This window comes from Staurois parvus, unplaced genomic scaffold (assembly GCF_062004578.1).
Source record: "Staurois parvus isolate SC_StPar_1 unplaced genomic scaffold, SC_StPar_1.0 ptg000249l, whole genome shotgun sequence".
Taxonomy (NCBI): Eukaryota; Metazoa; Chordata; class Amphibia; order Anura; family Ranidae; genus Staurois; species Staurois parvus.
In genome coordinates, this window is record NW_028318045.1 from 6,710,423 (window position 1) to 6,734,160 (window position 23,738).

General features: G+C 40.2%; 1 protein-coding gene across 1 annotated transcript in view; it reads left to right on the top strand.

Moving 5' to 3' along the window:
- Positions 1–23,289, top strand: part of TMEM178B (transmembrane protein 178B) — a 406,020-nt gene extending 382,731 nt beyond the window's left edge. Inside the window, exons 4-5 of the mRNA XM_089680702.1 lie at positions 1,534–1,671; positions 5,445–23,289. Coding sequence (XP_089536828.1) covers positions 1,534–1,671; positions 5,445–5,695 — 389 coding nt within the window. The 3' untranslated portion in view covers positions 5,696–23,289. The remainder of the gene's footprint in view (positions 1–1,533; positions 1,672–5,444) is intronic.
- The last annotated feature ends 449 nt before the right edge of the window (positions 23,290–23,738 follow it).

The following is a 23,738-nucleotide window of genomic DNA, read 5'->3' on the forward strand; positions in this document are numbered from 1 at the left end:
TCCTGTCAGTATATCTTCTTGCCTGTACACCTCATACGGGAAGCAGATGTACTGACAGATCTGCAGGAGACCTGCATGGCACTAGCAATCTGCTGATCGTTGGTGCAATGGTTTTCAGGCTCCTGCAACAAAAAATAATAAATGCACATTATTTTTTTTTACCTGCAAAAAATGTGCATTTATTAGTATTTGTATAAAGGTGAACTGTATCATCCTTCAAAGTGTTACTAAACCCAGGACCATTCACTATATCTGGTCTCCAACAGTGCACAGAACATGGAAATGCAATTATTTTAGTAAATATAAACTTCTAAATACCTTTTCTCATCAGCAATTAGAGCAGTCATGTGACTTCTATCAGTGTTCAGCAGAGCACTGGTTAAAGCTTGTAGGAGGAGTTTTCTCTAGGAGGATGCAGAACCCCTGACCTCACAGAGTTGATTGGCCCTGTGCTGATCACATGCCCTCACCTAAGAAAAAACAAAACGCTCTTTAGCAATACACACCAAACTGAGCATGTGCAGTGTCTCCACACGATATGCCTTATCAGGAGATAAGAGGGGAACACTGGAAGAAGGGGAGGATCAGAGAAGTCAGGATCAAACGGCATGTTTACACAATGCAGAGGATTAGCCTCTTAGGTTCCACAGTGAGTATAACATACATGCTTTACTGCAGATACAGACTGATTTTAGTAACAGATATTTTTTAAAAAGGGGTCAATGAGGCAATAGAGAATTTGTCAGTTAATGTAGCAAACTACACCTACACCTTTTCTGCTTACTGTCTAGCACAGAAAAGGTCAGAATAGTATATGAAAGTATGAGTGCGCCACAGGTTTGTGTCCGGCTCAGCAAAAGATACTTACCTTGATAACAGGTCTAAAGATATAGGGTAGCACAGTGGCTTAATGGTTAGTACTTCCACCACCTGGCAGTACCAGGATCACTGGTTCAAATCCCAACCACAGCACCATGTTTGCATGTTCTTCCCATGCCTGTGTGGGTTTCCTCTGGGCACTCCAGTTTCCTCCCACACGCCAAAGACACTCTGGTAAGCCAACTGGCTCCTGCCTAAATTGGCCCTAGTATGTGTATGTATGAATGTGAGTTAGGGACCTTAGATTGTACACCCCTTGAGGGTTAGGGACTGATGTGAATGTACAATATGTATGCATAAATTGTCAGCACAGTACCTGTAATAACAAATAGGTATACTGGACAGTGAAAGATACAAACTGAAGATTAAGAAGCATATAGGTTGCCAGGCTGACAGCCATCTTAGCACAGGAAGGGAGAAGCAAAGTCTTGATTGAATTTCCAAGGGTTGTGTTAGAAAAAAAGATCCCAATGCATTTTGCATTTTACTGCTAGTGTTCAGCCACAGGTTGACATTGAGAAGCACAAAACCCCTCCACAAAGGGTAAATAAATGTGTTTGATGGGTTATTGTGTACCAATTGTTATTCTAAGTGTGTTTTTTGCCAAAAAGGCTGAGCTACACATTTAAAATGTTCTCATTATTGTTTCCACAGATTTACGAAGAATGACAGCTGGCTTCATGGGCATGGCGGTAGCCATCATTCTGTTTGGATGGATCATTGGCGTGCTGGGGTGCTGCTGGGACAGAGGGCTCATGCAGTATGTTGCAGGTCTACTCTTCCTCATGGGAGGTAAGGCACAATGGCTCTGATTCAAAACAAAAAGCTGCACTATACACAATGTAAAAGAGCTATTCAAGTTTGTCGATCCAAAATTAATTTTTTTAGCATGTTTAGAAACATGTCTCACTGTACACAGTTTTTTTACACAAATACTTTTTAATGAATCTTTTTCAGTTTCTTACCCAAGGATCCTGCCAGTAACAGCATTTCCCACTGCAAGCAGCCCAAGAATCTAAGGCTAGGTTCACATATGTGTGGGTGGTGCCACTGCGGATCCACACAAAAATCCGTGCAGCCACACCACCCACACAGAAGAATGCGGAGCCGCGGGCGGGTGCCATTAATTCTAATGGCACGTCATCCGCACTGGAAATCGCAACTGCACTGGGAACCGAGGTTCCCATGCGGGCTGCAGTTTCCAAAGAAGTGCAGGGACTTCTTCCCTGTGTGTCCCGGGGCACAGGAGTCCATTCAAATGAATGGGCTCTTGTGCCCACGCAAAACGCGGCCCGCACGGCCGCATATATGTGAACCAGGGGTAATAATAGGAGCACACATGGCAGGCTGTCAGAGCCGCTACTAATTATAAGGCAGTGGCAGAGCATGCATCAAGGTTACATACAGCTATACATAATAAAATCTGGTATTATGTCCTTTACATCAGGGGTCTCCAAACCTTTTAGTATGAAGTGCCAACACTTGCCGCATATAATCAGTGGTGGTGGGAGGATAGGGAAGACTCTCTCCATTCCCCTGCCCATGACAACCGATAGTCCCAGTTTGCGAATGCGCCCTACAGCCACCGGTCGCCTGGCAACCATGACACCAGGAGTGGAGGAGGCATGGAGAAACCAAGGCCTTCCTGCAGATGAAAGCCGGCAAGGTGCTGTGGCCGCATATAGGGAAAGCACTGGGGATGGTGTACGCCCACCTCTCTTCTTGCCCACTTCTTTTCCCACCAGTGAAGGGGTCGGATCTGATTCTCCAGGGCCAGATACATACAGTAGTTACATAGTTACATAGTTAGTCTGGCTGAAAAAAGACAAAAGTGCATCCAGTTCAACCATAAAAAAAAAAAAAAAAAAGGTTATAATCCTATACCCACAGTTGATCCAGCGGACGGCAAAAAAAAACCCAGCAAAGCATGATCCAATTTTCTCCTGCAGGAAAAAAAATTCCTTCCTGATCCCCCAAGAGGCAATCGGATATTCCCTGGATCAACTTTACCTATAAATGTTAGTATCCAGTTATATTCTGTGTATCTAAGAAACAATCCAGACCTTTTTTAAAGCAATCCACTGAGCTGGCCAGAACCAACTCTTGAGGCAGTCTATTCCACATTTTCACAGCTCTTACTGTGAAGAACCCTTTCCATGTTTGGAGATTACATTTCTTTTACTCCTTTTTATAGTAATTATGCACTTTTTTTTCCTCTGTAACTGCAGTGTTCTAATTAGCAGGCTTATAGCCAGGTTTTCTATTCATCGTGCACCTGCTGTGTTACTAAGCATTACTTAGAGCCCAGGGGCATATTTACCACAAGGCAAACAAGGCATTTGCCTAGGGTGGCATTTTTCAGGGGGACAGCACTGGCCCCCAGAAGAATGGGCACATGCGCCACAGAGACCAGGTGGGATCTGAGAGAGGCTGCAGGCTGCTTGATGGTGTATGCAGAGCCTGACTCTTGTTCCTGGGGATGTCTGGATCTGTGAAGGTGAGTGTCTTTCTCTCTCCCCGGGAAGGGGGGGGTGGAGGTGGTTGTATGTTAGTGGAAGGCTCTCTCGGGTGGGGGGTAATGGTGTTTGTTGGTCAATGTCAGGCTATCTCCACGGGGTGGGGGGTGTTTGGGGGTAGGATTGGTGGTGTTGGTCGATTCCAGGCTCTCTCCCCTGGAGAGGGCGGGGCTCCGATTTTTTTTGCCTAGGGCAGCACAAAAGCAAAATACAGCACTGACAGAGCCAGTTATAAAGGAAGTTTGTTTAATAACTGGCTTTGCAAGTAATGTTTTATAATTGACTTTGTAACTACTACTTTAGAGGTTTTCTAAAGTAGTAGCATCCAAACCCTGTTCTAAGGCTACATTCGCACGAGTGATTAGGCACAATGCAAATGACAGGGGCAGGAGTCTGCTACTTCCTACTGCTGTTTTGGCCCCCATGAGTGGCTAGCTGCGTTGCCTTTTTTGTGTTCAGAAGGTGCAGTCCCATCACTAACCGCCCCACAACCAAACACTCCCCGGCTGCTCATTCTAAAATGCCCTGGCCTATTTTCTGTCCCAGTCCGGGTCTGGGTAAGACCGGGACCTTTACGATGCAGGAGTAAAAATTTGATTACTCAGTTACTGGAAGACTTCATTGGAAGGCGTAATCAAATTGTTTAAAGGTAAGGAATCACCTTTCACATTATGTACAAATATTTCTGCCCGGAGTTCAGCTTTAAAGTGATTCTAAAGGCAATATTAGTATTTTTAAAAAATAACAAATATGTCATACTTACCTGCTCGGTGCAATAGTTTTGCACAGAGCAGCCCTGATCCTCCTCTGCTTGGGTCCTCTGAACCCCCCTCCCCCAACCAAGTGCCCCCTTACCAAGCTGCTTGTTATGGGGACACTCATGTGGACTTGCTCCTGACTTGGCTTTGTGTGTCCATTGACACACAGAGTAAAGCTCATCCCGCCCCCAACTCTCTCCTCACTGGCTATGATTGACAGCAACAGGAGCAAAAGGTTCCAGTCAGGAAAGATAGAGCATAGAATGCATTATGGTAAAAAAAATCTGCCTTTAGAACTACTTTAAATGAATGAACACTTTTTACTTCAAGATTTCCTTGTAATCAGCATATGATTTAGAATAGTAAAACAAAGCAAAGAAATTACAAATAAACTTGAGCCCATCAGAATCCCCCTTACAACAGATTCTCCATCAAAACCCCCCTTACATCAGAGACTCCATCAAAGTCCTCCTTTAATGAGAAACCTCTTTTACATCTGGTCCCCATCAGAGTGCCCCCCTTACATCCATGTACCTATCAGAGATCCCCTCCAACATCAGAGGGCCACGTGAAATCTTGCAGAAAGCTGGATTTTACCCACTGGCTGCAATACGCAGACCCCTGCTTAAGATCTTTAGATCAAAATCTCCATGAGGGAGGGCATGCTTGACCAGAAAAAAATCTAATGGATTATCTAGGCAGATCTTCACATTTTGTAGCAGTTGGTAAAGTTAAAAGAGATTGTAAAGGAGATTGTTCAGTTAGATTGTAACTTGTATGACCAACATTACCACAGAGCACTGGGTTCATACCAAGGACATTATCTGCATTGGGTTTGTATATATTCTTTGTGTTTGTATAAGTTTCCTCATACATTTCAAATTTACTAGCAGATTAATTGGCTTCCTCCTAAAACTGACCCTAATGTGTATTTGCTACTTTTTATATCTCTTGGAGGTGACTGAGCCAGGATTCCTGAATAAGTCACCTCCATTATAGAATCTTCCATTGTAGAACCGGTCACAGTCAAAATATCATTTTATTGCTGCATCCTCTGAAATGGTCATGACAAAGGTGTGGAGTTGGGAACTCAGGGATTGAAATCTCACAACTGGAATTATTGGAAGATTCTCCAGAATACATTGTGTTGTTGGCCTGACTGTTTAATGACTATTAATAATGACAGTTATGTAGTGTGTTCTCTATTTGTCTTATCGAAACCTATAGTGTGTGAGTTTTAAAAGGAAATATTAACACTGACCTCTTAATAATTTGCTCTCTCCACCCACAGGCACCTTCTGTATCATTTCACTGTGCACCTGCGTAGCAGGTATCAACTTTGAGCTGTCCCGCTACCCTCGGTTCTTGTACGGTTTACCTGATGACATCAGCCATGGCTATGGATGGTCCATGTTCTGTGCCTGGGGGGGCTTGGGCCTAACTTTAATCTCGGGTTTCTTCTGCACCTTAGCGCCCTCAGTACAGCCTGTCCTGAGGACCAACTGCCCCAAATCCCGCCCTGAGAATGGAACAGTGTGCTAAAAACATATCTATCTAAAGCACAAAAAGAGAAAGGCAGGCCACTCTACCTTTAAACTCACATGTGGACTACAGATATTTCCTTGTCGCCATTCCTGTTCATGCCTTGTTTGGAGGCCACAGGAGGAGTGATGTCGGCATAGGAGAGTCAATGACTTCAACTCATAGTGATGGTAGATCAAAGACCACATCATGGACTGTGTATATAATCCATCATTAATCAATGCTTTTTGTTTTCTCGATCAGGATGCCAGATGGTTCCTGCGCCGGTGTCCTATGACCATGAACCTCTATCGTTACATTCCCATCTGTCACAACTAATAATTTCAAATCTCTATGTTTTAACCAACCTTACCTAGAAGCGGAAGACTGTTTTGATAGAACAGCCCTAACATGTACACCACTTTGGAGATCTAACGTGGAAATAATTTCACAAGAACATCCCTTACTCACTTGGTGGAAGAGATTTGAGAAATTAAAGGATATATATTTCATATATTTTTGAATTTGACAAACCCAAAATTCTGGCCCACTGTTTTATCCCAAATATTGTCAACTTGTAAAATTGACAAACAACATTAAAATTTTGTGTGCTCCATTAAAGCTGACAGAGACGTCTGTGAACAAGGTGAGAAACCAGAAGCCAATTTTCACTCGAACCTCAGCTGCCTTAGCTGCTGCTTGGTGTCTAGGCCGGACAAACACCAATGGCAAAAGCACAAGGCCTAACAAAATTGACTGCTGTCTGTGTGTGTGCCAGTTCTGTTCACATTACTGGAACTCTGGTTTTTAGGAATTGCAAAAAAAAGAAAAAAAAAAAACCTCCAGCTTCTTCATAATGTTGGTTTGTTATTACACGAAATGTACAAGCTATGTGGACTCACTGGAGAGGTGATAGTTTTTATAAATGAAATACATGGTTACAGTCATGGGATTTAACAATGGTGGATGTCAAGGGAGGGTTGTATTAATATGTCTGACAGTGTCAAATGGTACCCAAATTTGTCAAAATAACAACATTAAATTAATAATCTGTATGTAAAATTCCTCTAGTGAAAAACTGAATTTGATGATTTATGTAGTATCATAATGTTAACGGCTTCATATGGGGATCACAAAACTCAAACAGTCGTTTGTTCCACCCTTTTTCCTGTTTAGAATTTGCTACTTGAAATAATTCACTCATAAAATGTTTAGTCTGGTGCAATCGTATTTCTATAGTAAAACAATCTAGAAAAGCAGGGCAGGTTATTATTCTGAAAGCAAAATTATAATATTCTTCATCAGGAATAAAACCCCTAAACCCAAAAATATATTGGGGGGTGGAGCATAGTCATTTACATCAAATATGTAGATGTTGCTGTACCTTATAGTCATACTTTTAAAAGATGGTGCGTAAATAAAATGTAGATTTTCACTTCATTTCATTTAATGATATGCTTCAAAAGGCATGCAAAGCTGCCCAAATACTTGAAATCGATTTGGTGCCAGTAATATGTTCTGGAAACACCAGCTGCTCAGCTATAATACACAGGTTAGGTGTTCTTACCACCTACTGCACGCTACTTGATTTTCTCATAGATAGAAAAAGAGAGAGGAAGGACATTACAGAGAATAGAGTCATGTGATGAGAGGGTGAAGCCCAACCCAGCGGCATGTGTGAGAGTCTTGCAGCATCAAGGGAACAATAGTTTACATGGTACTCTATTTAAAGGAAAACTGTATTTCCTACACTGCACTGATGTAATCATTAGAGGAATAAATACAAAAACTGCTAAAGAAGAGGCATGCAAAAGTCTAGCTAAGTCTTGCCTACATTTATTTATTTATTACAGGTACTTATATAGCTCTGTCACTTTACGCAGTGCTTTACACAGATATGTTGTACATTCACATCAGTTCCTGCTCTCAAGGAGCTTACAGTCTAAGATCCCTAAAACACATTTATACATACAGTACATATATTAGGGCCAATTTAGACAGGAGTCAATTAACCTACCAGCATGCCTTTGGCCTGTGGAAGGAAACCCATGCAGGCACAGGGAGAGCATGCAAACTCCACACAGGTAGTGCCATGGCGGGGAATTTCAACCGATGACCCTAGTGCAGCTAGGTAGAAGCGCTAACCACTTAGCCACTGTGCATGTCATAAATCATGTGGTTCTAGCAAACCAATTATGGAAAGCAGAATGCACATCTCCAATGCCTTCATAGTCCTCAGTCCTGGTCTGAAATGCCCTGCTGCGTAGTGTAGAGTGCAGACTGACTAAATATAAACAAATTGATGTTTGTGCTGGCCTGAGAAAGCACATAAAAAAGAAAGGTTAGCTTGCTGTCCCTGGCTACATAAAAAGAGATAACATGTTTTTAAAAAGTACAAGTGGACTTTAAATTTCCCACATGATAGTTCATTGACAGTTTTACTGGAGTTTTCCTTTAACTGGCCATTCTCCATGCAGGATTTTCAGCTTGGGTTTGGTTTCAGTCTTTACTAAACCAAACCTACTGTAGCTGATTCTCACAGACCAAAATTCAGCACAGATCACCTTGATACGCATGCCTGCCAATTGAAGTTGCAGCTAAATTTGTATGCTCACTTTTCCCAACCTATATCTTATAATTGGGAGCAATGTGTAAGGCATGGTTCAATATGGGTCATCCCAATTTGTATGCTCTGAACCACAACAGAAGCAGTATCTTAAAAGTTCACAAATCTCAAGAATACAGTGGGTCAGTGAACGTTGGCTGTGAGTTTTAAGTCTTAGTTCTGTATAAATGTCTCTTTACAGTTTAAGCATTACATTCTCAGTGCAGCCAGCCTTTCCAATGTACTCAGCCTTGAAAAGTGGCTAAATGGTTCAACTGACCAAAAATGGTATTATATTTATAGGTAGAGCATTTTGTGCTGACTCCGTCCTTGGCTTCTTAAATGTTTTAGCTATTCCAACAAGATTTCTCTGCCATAATTTCCACATCAGTTCCTGTTCACCTGAAAATTTGGTGATGACACCAATGTGCTGCTCACTGTTTTCCATGCTGCAGAGGAAGCTGTCACTGAAAACTCACAGTGGAAGGATCTCCCTGCTTCATCCACTCTGTGATTTGTGCTCCCTCCACCTCTACTGCTGCTGCTTGAATATTTCCCAATAATTGTCAAATCACCATTCATCAGAGGAGCAGCTCTGACTTGAAAAAGCAAATCCCTATGCCTATACCTAGATGGCCACCTACACAGAAACACAGTGAAAAATAATACATAACAAGTCAAAAATGGGAAAAATATTTGCTGCAGGGGCAATATTGGTGACTAGTACTTTGCTCTCCATTTGCCTTTTTGGGTGCAGCTTCCACAATACAAACCCTATTTAAGTCAATCACCTGAAATAAAAAGTAGACAGGCAGCAACATTTAAGCAGCCTGAGCTATTATTCTGCGTGCATATTCCTGGGCACTAGCTAGCTAGGTAGTAAAGCTAGGATTACTATGACAGCCCCAGTCACCGCAGCTTTAAATAAAAATAATTTCTATTATAACAGGTTCAGTTAAAAAGGAGGAAGGGATGCCATAATTGATACAAAAGGATGGAGTTCAATATCAGGCTTTGCATCTAGTGCTGTGAGAGGGAAGGTGCACCAGTTACAAAAGCAGGGGGATTATGGTCCTGGGAAATACTCACTATGGAGCGTGCTCTGTTGTCACGGCCCAATAAAAAGACACTTAAATGCGAATTTGGCAGTTGTAGAAAAATTAAGATATCTGTTGATTGAGTTCCTGCCCTGTGTATCTGAATTACTTCCGTAGGTATAGATATGGATTAAGAGACAAATTTTTGCCTCCTGTTCTTTTCCTCTGTAATAAATAGGTGGCTTGTGACCCATGAGTGTCGTGCTTGACCTACAACCAGGAGGCCTGTAGTATTTAAATTATATCTACTACAAATTAAAAGGGAAATTATTAATTCAAATACAATAAAGCCTAACTCAAAACAAAAATATTTTCTTAAATTTTGGATAGAGTTGGGAATACTTACAATTTCTGCAAGTCATTTAAAGTGGTTGCAAACCGTTACTTACATTGGCTCCGGGTGATGTACAGAGATTAAAGAAATCCTCCTGCCTAAGTTTTACCTGTTTATCTATAGCCATCTGTCTCCTGCATCTATTCAAATTGCAGAACAGGATCTCTCAGCTCTGAAAAGCAGGGGATGGAGAGCTGAAGTTACATCAGTGAGGAGAGCTCTGAGAGCTGATTGAAGGGAAGAGACACACCCCATTCACACAGCACACAGAAGCAGAGCTGAGGCTGTCAATTACAAGCTGTGCCCTTCCCTGTCACCATTTTTCTCTTGGTGTCAGGAAAACTTGTCAGAAGTGGCTCATGCAGATAGCAGAGGAACAAGGCAGCAGAGAGGAATTACCACCTGCTCTGGATTGAGACATTTACACACTGTAGAGGGATATGCTTTGTTCACATTTCAAGTCAGAGGTTTACAACCACTTTAATCCTGTCTGTGATCTCATTGGGGAGATTTTCCTCAATTCCTGTCCCTGTGACTCATAAAAAGAGGGGGGGGGGTCCCTCGGACAGAAAGGTTTAAAAGGTTGTCATAAGTTCTAGACCTTTCTTGCTCTATTAAAAATGTGTTTTAGTTTTTGTCTTGAAATTTCACATGTCAAGACGGGAAGTGAGGAGAAATCACCCTAGAACGGAAACAGACCATAAGAAAACCTGATAGGGCTGTTACCCTTCCCCGCTCTAGCCAAACAAATCAGTTTACAATAGAAAGTATTTTTTTTTTGGCAACCATACATATTATATTAATTTTTATCAAGACTGGAGATCCAATAACATGACTCTAGCTACTAGTGACTTCTGCCTCCTGTGTGATTAAAGTAAATACTGAATTTCATAACCATCTGCTGACGTATGCCTAGAACTGAAGTCATTTTACTTATAGACTCATTATTGTCAATATATAACCAGCACTTAATTAGCATCTTAAGTTTATTAGAAAAGTAATTAAACACAGTAATGGTTTTTGTGACTGCAGATTTCAGATGAGGCTGTTCATTGCAGGAAAAAAAAAATGACACGGCCATTAAAATAATATGTGTATAATAATCACTTTTTAAAACCTATTTTACTTTCAGCAGCTGAAGTTGAACGTTCTATCACTCTCTGTGCGATACGAAGGTAACAAGCCATCCCTGCATTGGCTGCTAAATGCATAAAACAATACAACATGCCATATGTTGGTGGGGTGTACTTTTAATAATGTAAAAGCTTAACGTCAATCACATTAAATTTAATGGCAATTGGAATGCAGTTATTTTTAAGTAACTGGAAGTAACAATGCCCCGTAGACTGCAGAAAATAACTGAACTTTTTTGTGAACAAGGCTTTAGAAACTGCCATTCTCAGTTCTCAGTTTTTACAATGTCAGACCAGATATCAAAATTAATTTATTTTTTTTACTAATGTCCAATGAAGTAGCTGCACATTTTCAGAGCTGGAGGAGCAGCCATTCTTATGGACCAGTTCACACACTAAACTGCAGCGTTAGTGTGCAGGCAGCTATCTGAGCAAGCTGCAGTGAGCCGACAGTAGGGGATGGTGTGCTTTTTACCACATTACATTGTTCTCTTTTTTTTGTGTGAACTTTATATTCAGTGAGACACTTCATTCATGTTACTGTACAGCAGCATTGTGCATTGCGCTGCAGTACAGTGACATGTGGTGCCTTCCTGTTTGCTGTGATAAAATGCAACATGCCTGCATTTATCACAGCTCACTTCACCATTGTAGCACAAAGCGGGCACATAGAAAACAATTGTTTCCTGTGTACCCTAGCTGTGACTAGGGTTCTTTCAGTGCAGAAAAATGCTGGTAACTGTACTATACACTCACCGGCCACTTTATTAGGTACACCTGTTCACCAGTGCTTGGTAACACAAATTGATAATCAGCCAATCACATGGCAGCAACTCAATGCATTTAGGCATATAGATGTGATGAAGACGACTTGCTGATGTTCAAGTTGAGCATCAGAAAGGGGAAGAAAAGGGATTTAAGTGACTTTGTACATGGCATGGTTGTTGGTGCTAGACAGGTCTGAGTATTTAAAAAACTGCTGATCTACTGGGATTTTCACACACAACCATCTCTAGGGTTTACAGATAATTGTCAGAGAAAGAGAAAATATACAGTGAATGGCAGTTGTGTGGACGAAAATGCCTTGTTGATGACAGAGGTCGGAGGAAAATGGGTAGACTGGTTGCTACGGCATTCAGATTGTGGGTCAGAATTTGGTGTAAACAACACAAACGTATGGATCCATCCTGTCTTGCATCAATGGTTCTGGCTGCTGGTGGTGGTGTAATGGTGTGGGGGAGATTTTCTTGGCACTAGCAAGGTGTACCCAATAAAGTGGCCAGTGAGTGTATGCAAACAGGCACTTTGTAGCCCTCTCTGTGTGCTACTGTTGTAATTTTGAATGACGTGGAGAAGGTCTCTGTTTAAAGCCAAAAATTTAAATTAAATTAGCTGTATCTAAACCCAAACACAAAAATGTAATATATTGCAGCTTACAAGTCATTAGATGTGGTGAATTCATTAATTTTCTGTTTTCAAGGTTTTTACTTTTTATTTTGGTCGAATCAATCTGCCAATAAGACTTTCCTTCCTAAGAAGACAATTCTCACTCATCATACTGTATCTATGGGGAAGCAGTGTTGTCACCCTTGGCTGCTTTCCTGATATGGACCACAAATACCTCCCCCGTCCTTTTCTCAATTACATAGAGGGCAGTGCTTTGAATTTCACAGAAAGGAACGCTATTATTGCTTGAGATTTCTGTCAGTCCTTAAGAAGTTCCAAGGATATTGGATTTTTGACAGAATCAACTGGTATTTTCCTGTACTTGCAGAAAATGTATTTAGCCTGAAAAAAAAAAGAAAACTAATGCCATCAGCACATCTGAGGACTGATATGCTGCAATGTATTACATTTTTACCAAAAACGAAATAAAATTCACATACTGCCCTCCAATGAAAATGAATAATTTATCATTATTCAGTAGTCTAATATTAAATTTCCAAGCCTGAAACTGCAATAAGAAGCAAAAGAATGAAAAAGACATCAATCCCCATACATCACTTTCATTCTTTAGTTTTATGTTACATTTTGATTCTTTGGTTAAGATATTCTTTAAGTGAAATTCTAGCTTTTTCACAAAATACAAGGGTTGTTCAAGTCAAAATGGGACTTTTAATTTTACAGGTATAAAAGGGATGTTAGCGTGGTGGTACTACATGCAGTAGTAAGTGGCAAGTGCGTCCAATTACTGATATTAGGATGGCAGACAACAGTGTTAGTGCGTGTATGGAATAATGTGTGGTGATGACGTTTCTTCTGAACGAAGGTGTAAAACCCGCAGATAGCTACAGAAAACCTCAAGTACAGTACGGTGATGAGATGCTCAGCCGCAGTAAGACATTTTAATGGTGTAAAAAGGCTTCAAAGATGGCCATCAGTTACAATCCAGGCCGTGGTGGTTCCCAGCCCACAGCAGTCATTATTGTGAACATTGAGCACATGGCACGTCTAATCCTGGATAATCGATGCATAACCTGTTCTGAAATTGCACAAGAGACAAATCTTTCTGTGGGAATAGTGAACACAATCATGACGAAGTGAAGCAGGCTGTCCTAGGATGGTTCAGGCGGACTGACAACTCTTTCTATGCCGAAGCTTTCTAGGCATTAGCTAAATGATGGGATAAGTATATAAATGTAGCAGGGGACTGTTAAAAATAAATGCAGTTTTCACTCCTTGAAATTTGTTCTCTGAATATATGAACTCAAAGTACTAGTTTGACTTGAATGCCCCTTGTATATGGAAAGTAAACTAAATGACAAAAAATATTTTTTTCCTGTTTTCTTTCTGAATATACTTTAAACAAGTTTCTAATACAGGTTGCTGTAATTTTTCAAAATGAAAGCTAAATTAGAGTTTTATCAAGGATGAAATTTAATCACCAACAGCTTTTTTCTCACTCCATTCTCATATCTTGCAGTGCAACGCTTGTCAATCAGTTTGGCAGGCCACTTGCCTGTCTTTAATCTGCCTGAAAACTCCTGCATGTAGCAAAAACAGGAGCTGGGGATGTCTTCTGTAAATCCAGGAGCAAATCTAGTCTCCGTCTGGCAACTAGCATTCTGCTGCTCTTCTGAAAATGAGAGTTTTGACACAGAACAACATAGAAAAACGAATATACATGACAATTCATTTCCATACAAACAGTGATTCTGAAAGTGCTCTGTCAAAAGGTAGACATTGGAAGTTAGCAGACCTTGGGAAAAAGGCTTTTTAGAAGAGTATGTGTGTTTGTTAGGCACTCTTTGAATGTACCTTTACCAAGATGTCAATAGCCTAAAAGGATGCCTGACTAATTATCTCCAAATGTAATAAAGTTGACTAATAAACCAAGTAACATTTCAAGCACCTTCAGAATGAGGCACACAGGTCTACTTGGCTGCCATCGAATCCTGCTGGGAAGATAAACCACGGGTACTAAATCTTCCTGGAGGAGGAGAATGAAGCTTAAAGAACATACTGAGAACAGACCCTGAGGGACTTATTATTTTTATCACAGTATGATGTCCAGGAGACTCTCATTGACATATATAAGCCCTTTAAACTTCCCAAACTCACATTTCCAAACCGAGGTCTCAAGTCCATAGCATCATTTTTATCATCATTATTGTTTGGGGAGTATTTCATGTTAAACTAAGGATTTCTGTGCACATCCTGCAGTTTTGTGTTTCAGGAATAGGACACATAGTCAAAGACTATTCCTTTTTTGTAATGCTATTGTATATACAAAGAGGAAATGTGGGCAGATATTTAAAAAAAACACCATTTAAAGTGATTGCAAACCTCTGAAATGGAAAATGAACCAAGCATATCCTTTTATAGTGTGTACTTACCTTAAACCAAAGCAAAGCACCTATTCTGATTTCTGTCTCCTCTGCTATCTGCATGAGTCACTTCTGACAGTCTATGCTGACACCAAACAACCCAGGGAGACGGTCCTTCACCCCTCCAGCACACAACACGTGATTGACAGCCTCAGCTGTGCAAGTCTCCCTATGAGACTATGTGTTTTTTTGTGTGTGGAGGGTGTCCTTTCACTCCACTCAGGTCTCAGATTACACTCAGCTCCCTGCAATTTGTTATGAGTATGTGACATCAGATCCGTTCCCCCTGCTTTCTGGAGCCCAGAAATGTTGTGTAAAATGTGTGCTTTGGAAGGCTTTAAAGAAGAGAGGGTTGAAAATAAACGGTTACAACTTATGTAGGAGGATTTGTTTCATCTCTGTGTATCACCTGAGGCTGGTCACATCAGTGGACATATGTAAGGCCCCTTTCACACTGACTGTCAGATTGGGTCCGCCTGTCAGTTTTTTAAGTGGATCCAATCGGACCATCTATAGCTCATGTGTTCGATGATACCTGCTTGCATCCGATTGGATCCAGTACGTTAAAAACTGTGGGATGGTGATCCGTTCCCCATCTGGCAGCGGATTGAATGACAGTCAGGTGGAAATGGACAGGCAATCCGTTTCCATCCGAATATCTCATAGAAAACAGCAGGCTGTGTCTGTGTCCACATTGCAGCAGCAGAGTGGACACTGACCTACCATCCACTTGCTCATCGGGATCAGCAGAGAGATCCCCCTCTGAGCAAGCAGATCTACTGACGGGTCTGCCCCATCTGAAAGGGGCCTAAGGGTTTACAACCACTTTAACTCAGTTATGTATTCATTATAGTCTGAGCCTGGGCAAATGCAGCTTGCTTTCTGGTGCATTTGATATCTGTTGAGGAGCCTCGCTGAGAGGCTGAGCCAGGTGCCGCTCCAGACTCTGGAGTGAATTTCAACTTTAAAGTGGAGATCATTCCCCAGCCTGGACCAGCTGAGTGACATCAGCCGACATCAGGCTTTAGCCCACAGTCAGCTGAAAACGGGTTGCAGGAGTGCAGAATGAACTGCACTCCTGTGATTCACAGGGGAAGTACAGCCAAAAGAGCTTTTTAAAAGTGCTGTTTTAAAACAGACGGTATAAATACCTGATTTGGCTTTGTAGTATCTTCTTGTGCAGCAGAACTCTGAATGGGGAAGCAGGTCCAGCACAATGTTAAATTGCACAGTGCTGTTAAATTCTGTGAATGTGACTACAGGAGAGGAGAGCACAGGGATAGCCTCATCGGTCTGCTGCTACTCCATATATATCCAATCAGCACACTGCATGGGAGTGCAAGGAGGAGAGCGTTGATATGTGCACTTGGAGGATGCTTGCTGTTATTAGCAAAAGGAAGGGCATATATGCAGGGCATACAGTTGAGATAAGAACTTTGGTTAGGGTTCTACTAATAAATAAGCCAGTTGCTTCACAAGAAAAAAAAACAGTTGGATTGATAATCGATATTAGCATGCAACAATTAGCCCATAAAGTAGTTGAATGAAGAAAGGTCCATTTTGATTATGGAGAGGAGCAAATTGATCAAATAGGAAATATTGGAAAAAAAATATTTTGATGCTAACATATTTTTATCCTCTAAAGAAGACTTTATTGACCATCAAAGTTCAATGATGCATTTTTTCATTAAAGCAAACTTTTGTTTAAATGAAAATAATTTAGTTCAACATGTTTGCATATATTCCTAAATAAATGACCTATAAATAAGTACAAAATCCAGGTAGGCCGAATTTGGTTTATATGTATCAAATTAAGGTCTTTTGTTCACTGGATGTAGTAATATAAATGTGGGATAAAATAATGATGTCCTTCAATGGTCCTTAGTAGTTTATTGCTTCCTACGGCACCAACCCTTCACAAGTAAAATTTTTACTTCATCTGCATTTTTTAAGCCTGGCGAGAGGTGGCACAAAGCTGCGGGCAAGCATTTTTTCTGCTCTACCACATGGTTTTAATTAGGCAGCCTGATCACATTAGTGTGTCCACTTCTCTGCTACTTTTTTGCCAACTACCAGGCACAACGAAAAGCAATGATCACTAAATAAAATAAGCTTTACAAACGTCCTTGCTACCTTTTTTTTTTTTTATTTTGCTTACTCAGCATAGCTGCAGAGAACAGCTGCAGACTGTTAAACCTTGTCAACCCTGGGTCAAAACAGTGCCTCTAATATACAGTTGTGGCCAAAATTATTCAACCCCCAATGCTGTAAAGGGGTTTAGGGACTATAGTGTACATTTGGAATTGTATTCAGAATCAAATCCTACAAGGACGTTGTAACTACCCAAATGCAACTAAAATGACATCAATTGTTTATGTAATACAGTAGTAAATGGTTCTTATGTGGTTTCTTCATTGCCACAATTATTCAACCCCTTAAAGACTACCACTCTGAAGAACAGAGGTTCATACAGGTGCTTTCCATCAGGTATTGAAAACACCTGTGGATGTCACCGAGCAGCAATCAAGCATAATAAGCACCAATTAGGCAGCTTTAAAATGACTGTGATACTCAGCTCCTTCTAGACATTTACTGGTGTGGTTACAAACATGGTGAAGGCAAGAGAATGGTCCAGGAAGACAAGAGAAGAGGTGATTTCTCTTCACAGGAAGGGCAATGGCTATAAGAAGATTGCAAAGATGTTAAACATACCAAGAGACACCTTAGGAAGCATCATTCGCAAATTCAAGGCAAAGGGCACTGTTGAAACGCTACCTGGTCGTGGCAGAAAGAAGATGCTGACTTCGACTGCTGTGCGCTACCTGAAGCGTAGAGTGGAGAGAAGTCCCCGTGTGACTGCTGAGGAACTGAGAAAAGATTTGTCAGATGTGGGTACAGAAGTTTCAGCCCAGACAATAAGACGCACACTGCGTAATGAAGGCCTCCGTGCCAGAACTCCCAGGCGTACCCCCTTGCTGTCTCCAAAGAATAAGAAGAGTCGACTGCAGTATGCCAAAAGCCATGTGGACAAACCACAAAAGTTGTGGGATAGTGTTCTGTGGACTGATGAAACAAAATTAGAACTGTTTGGGCCCATGGATCAACGCTATGTTTGGAGGAGGAAGAACAAGGCCTATGATGAAAAGAACACCTTGCCTACTGTGAAGCATGGTGGAGGGTCAATCATGCTTTGGGGCTGTTTTGCTTCTGCAGGTACAGGGAAGCTTCAGCGTGTGCAAGGTACCATGAATTCTCTTCAGTACCAGGAGATATTGGATGGAAACGTGATGCAGTCCGTCACACACCTGAGGCTTGGGAGACGTTGGACCTTTCAACAGGACAATGATCCCAAGCATACCTCCAAGTCCACTAGAGCATGGTTGCAGAGGAAAGGCTGGAACATTTTGGAGTGGCCATCGCAGTCACCAGACTTAAATCCGATTGAGAACCTCTGGTGGGACTTAAAGAAAGCAGTTGCAGTGCGCAAGCCTAAGAATGTGACTGAACTGGAGGCCTTTGCCCATGAAGAATGGGCGAAGATACCCGTAGATCGCTGCAAGACACTTGTGTCAAGCTATGCTTCACGTTTAAAAGCTGTTATAACTGTAAAAGGATGCTGTACTAAGTACTAAGATTGAATGTCACTTGGGGGTTGAATAAAACTGATAATGCTGTGAGCACAGAAAAGACATTTGTGGTTATTTCATTATAACTGTTATGTTATATTTGTCTGACCTACAAGTGCCTCTTTAATGTAAATGTAAGCAAGATGACTGAATGATCAAAAGCAATGTCAAACTGGCCAAAACACTCAATTTCAGTGGGGGTTGAATAATTTTGGCCACAACTGTAGTTAGGTGCTACATGTACCAGTTTGATTGTAACATGAGATCTGAGGCTCCTAAAACATTTGGGACAGAGGGAATGAAAATTTACAAAGAGTGAATGGGAGTTTGTCGCTTATTTTGGTAGTGTGATATGCAAAAATGTATCTCCACATATAGCCATATCTTAAAACAGGTCCAAGTCATATCTTCAAAACCATTCCCAAAATGCAGTTAGCCATCCAAGTCATGTCTTCAAAACCATTCCCAAAATGCAGTTAACCATCCAAGTCATGTCTTCAAAACCATTCCCAAAATGCAGTTCGCCAGAGTCCTGTTTTCTCTTTTTATAGTGTAGACTATGTAATAAATCAAAATAGAACAGAAGAGTTTTGACAATTGCATTATGGAAAACTGTACATTGATACTTTTGTTTCAAGGGTCAACTTAAATTACAACTGGATGAGCTATGCTTTTATCTGTTGCTAGCATTTCAGGCTGAATAAAGTGTAGGGACCATCCCATGACTAAAGGTTGGTAGGTAAGAAAAATGATCACTAGTTTGACCCGTTTCGGTCAATGGGCAGAGAGAAGGATTCTAACAGGATCCGAAAGGATCAGGAGCTTAATTGCAAATTTTCAAAATGTGTCTTGCCCCTAGTTGTTAAATACTGTAACGCCTTTTTATTCCAATATAGCACATGTAATATTAAAGATACACAGTCTCACTGGAGCCTAATCAAAGATGAATTTGCGGTTGAGGAATTAAGTAATTTATTCTGACCCCTCAGAGAGAAAAATTTGTTACGTATATATCTATATCACTATTTTCCACCTAATAATGAAACTTATTCTGTAACCTTAACCTGTTTACCATCTTTTCACCATTATTTCCACGTGGGTCCTGCTGTGAGTGTGTTTTTTGTATACAAATGTCTGTACAAATGTAAAAAATTAAAATATATAAACTTAATATATGGTGAGGGGGGAGGGATAGAGAATTAAGTGGGAATCTTATCCCTGCAGCAGTCTGGCGCCTTATGTATGGACGGAAGACCCAACTCCTAAGGTGCCTGAATGTGTATTTTTTTGGTTCTTTGGTGGTGCTGAATAATTATTAAGGTAGTGGATGTTATGGGGTCATTGGAATATGAAGATGCAGCCATTGTTATCTATTAAATAAAAATATTTGTATTTACACAATAGGATCTGTTTATGTATGTTTTCACCCAAGATTCACCCAGCTTTCACCCAAGATCCACATATTTTTCACCCGAGGTTCAATTAAAAGTATTTGAATCTTCACTGAAACCTGTGGGAATCTTGGGTGTAAACATTGATAAATAAACCCAATTAATTTATTATCTCTTTTAAATCTAATAGGCTACATTTTGTATGGCTTTTTTTTACAACACTATCTTCACAGTTATGAGAAAATATGTGTATAAAATAATATATCTACACAGTTACATAGGCCGAAAAAAAAGACACATGTCCATCAAATTCAACCAAAAAGGAAAACTAAATAATTTAAAAACCTTGCATCACAAGAACCAAAGGGGATCCAGAGGAGGGCAAACAACATTTAGAAAATGTTATCCAATTTGCTTTAACAGGCAAAAAAATTTCTTTCATCCTTGAAAGCAATTGAATACACCCCAGATCAACCATTTACAGTCTTATTTAATAGATAGTCATATTTTGTGAATTTAGAACAGCCTTTCTCAGCCAGGGTACAGTGGAACCCTAGGGTTCCTTCAGAGGTTGCTATGGGTTCCTTGAGCAGTTGGGGGGATGATCTTTCACTGACATTCAATGTAAGGGGTCACTTTTTCACTGTCCTCCAGTGTAAGACAGTTCTCAACTGACCACCATGTAAATGAACACTACAATTTTCTGTAGTATTTAAAGAGATACAAGGAACTTTGCTCTGGTGAGGTGGCTCCCACACTCCCTTGATGGGCACCCAACAAGCATAGAAATACAGTAAGAAGCACTAGGCCAAAATGAATGTATTTATGCAAGGTTATCACATCCTCACTTAAATCACCTCTTCTAAAGGGAAAATAAATTCAGTTATTATTATGAGTCACTTGCAGAGTTTTTGCAGTGCCACACTGGCCACATTATACTTCTGTCCCACAAAAAATCAAAACATTTTATTAGAGAACTTCAAAGTGGAAAGCTGACCCCATTTCCCATCTGTTATCAGAATTAAAGCAGGTGTTTAATATAACAGAACTTTTTTTTTCTCTTACATGCTGTAAAGTGTATAATGCAATTTACTGCATGCATTTTCACATATTTGTGTTGTTTACATCCCTTTAAAGTGATCCTGTTACAAAATATATATATTCAAACTAATAATATTTGTAATAGAAGAGAGAATATTATCACCTTGCCCACTGTCCTCACTGCCGAACACTGCACCCTTTCTCTGAAATTCACTGGTAAACCAACACTCCTGGGTACACCACAGTTCTCACTGGTTCCCCCAGCTGACCTCCACACTGTTAGTGAATGCTCTAATATGTGGAAGTTAGAGGGAGGAACCAGTGAAAGCTGTGGGAGATCCATCAGATTGACACTTCCCGAAATGTTGGTTTTGCAGCAGACTTCAAGGGGCCATTTATTAGCAATGCAGCAATGTGGGGTGTAGGCCTTGGAAAACCTGGCCTATATGACTCAATAATCTAAAACAAAAACACTCAGCAAAGACCCAGCATCTTCATAAAAATGTAGACTTTTAAGCTCCATTTTTGAACAGCTGCCATGAAGGACCTCCCAAAATACATAATTTTTCACTTTAACATATTCACCTAAGAGTTTGCATAAGAACACATATAACAATTACAAGAGAGATGAATTTCTGTTTGGAACACCTTACCAGCTTGACTGTGTTAGGAGACACATCTCAAGGACTTTTCCAATAATACTTTTGTAAAATCATCCTAGCAGGTGAACCTGTTATATAAAAGACCCAACACTAGCATATATGCACTTAATTTTGTCATTTAACTATTAGTAAAAAATATAAATATTATTTTTCTTTTTCTTTATCAAATTAAGCCTCAGATAGTCTGGCAGGATGTGTGATGCTCAACGGTCAATAAAGCTTCATTGACTTAGAAAGAAAAAAAAATCAGAAGTGGTGTGGTCTGAATGTATTGGCAGATAGTTTATGGGGAGTGGATGAACCCTGCTGGGAGCTTGCACATGTGGCTATTAGTGTAGTCAAGGTCCAACTGGGGGTAAGCCTTTTTTTGTGGGCACCAGGAGAGGTGAGTATTCACAGTCTTCTTTTACAAGTTAAAGCAATTTTAATAGTTATTTTTCATGAAGGAGTTGCTTTAAAGATAATCTATCATTTTTCTTATTGATGGTAAAATGACAGGTTCTTTTTGTAGGGTACCATCCCACCACACCTGCAGATATTCCTATGTAAGCTCCAGTGTGTATAAGAGCTTAGACAAGGTGAGTGATCTTCTCCCATCCCATACCTGGCAATGTCTGGCCTGGTGATTGGTTATGCCTGAAGACCACACCGAAGGAGGAAGGGGAGAAGGTAGCATGTGGCCCCATATTTCGAAGTACAGCATATTTCCAAGGGCTCCTGGGAAGGTAAGAAAGGAGTGTGGTGCCCTATCAAGAGAATTTGTTACTTTTCCCTATATACAAACATATTTATGTTTATGTATTATGCAAAGAAATTGTGTTTGCTGCACAAAAATTATATATGTTCTTTTGTTTAAAAACACCCTGGGCTGCAGCATATAGATATGAATTAGCCACATGGTAATGAATAAGATTTCCACTTTGAAAGCATTTTATAAAAGTTAAAATGGGTTTTACTACAGGAGAACAGAGATGTGTGAATATGCCCTTAAATCAAATCAAATTTGCAATCACAGTGATTTCTGGTAACATATATATATAGATATATATATATATATATCTATATATATGTATATATATATGTATATATATATATATATATATATATATATATATATTAGATACATTTACATGTACCTGTCACCTTTGGAGAATGAGAGCATGCATTCTGTAAGCTAAATCAAAAGATCATAGAATTGTGGTCTGGCTGTAGTGCAATTTATCCATATGTGATTTTAGGTTAGCTCCCATTGACTTCTATTAGACCATGCATTTCATGAAAGAGCTGCGTCCTGCATCTTTGAGTCAATACCCTATTGATAGTGACAATGGTGGACCATGCCTGCGCAATTACACTTGTTAAATCTTATATGAAACTTTAATTGAGTTTAAATGTACTTTTTGGTTGAAGTGAAATTAGCAACAAAATCTCGAAAAACTATACTTCCCATTCCTTTCCTTGGACCCTCTGTGGTCCCATATAGCTTCCTGCTGATTCTCTGCTAAGGTAGTTACATTTCCACAAATACTGTATAGCCAGAGAAGAGCAGAGAGACTGCAGAATTCAGTTGGAGTGAAATTTGGAACTATATATTAAAAGATTGGAGCAGATGAGGCATAACTAGCTCTAACACTTGAAAAAAGGGTGATGAGACTATGTAGACCCTACATTTTTACATCCCTTTTAGGTACTATCACTGGGACGAAATGATGTGGGGAAGGGATGACATGGCTGCATCTTTATTGAAAGTGGAGGCTGGACTGCATCCATCCCAGCTGGAAATCTGTCTGATAGATAATAAAACAATTTGTTCATGACAAATACAAATTATTAAAATGTCAGTTGTGGAATGTAAACTGATTAAACAAAAAAAAATCTCAATAAACAATGTTGTGTGTCTCTTGTTCTCTTTTTTGGTGAAAAAAAGGTGGGGCTTATTTTATCGCTTTCAATTATATTTTTTTATTGCCATTTTCTTTGGAGCTGGACTCCTAAATAGAGGAATATATTTCTTAATAACCACCAAGGATATAAATACGCTTAGTATGCCCAAAAAGCCTTTGCAGACCCAACTATTCTCTTCTAAAAGTAGAAGTGACATCATCACTGTGCTGGACAAAATCTGGTAGAGAGCAGAGCTGTGGGAGGGGCCCATCAGGCTCCACCCACTACAAGCTGCTTTCAGAAAACTACAGGAGGGGCGGAGACAGGACCAGTCACCCTGCACATTAAGAGATAGCTGCACTGACTAGTCTTTGTAACAGGAAGGTTTTGCACAGAGGGATAGTTTCACACTGGATTATTGTACAGATGTGGAAGAAATACACAAAGTACATCAAGATTCAAGT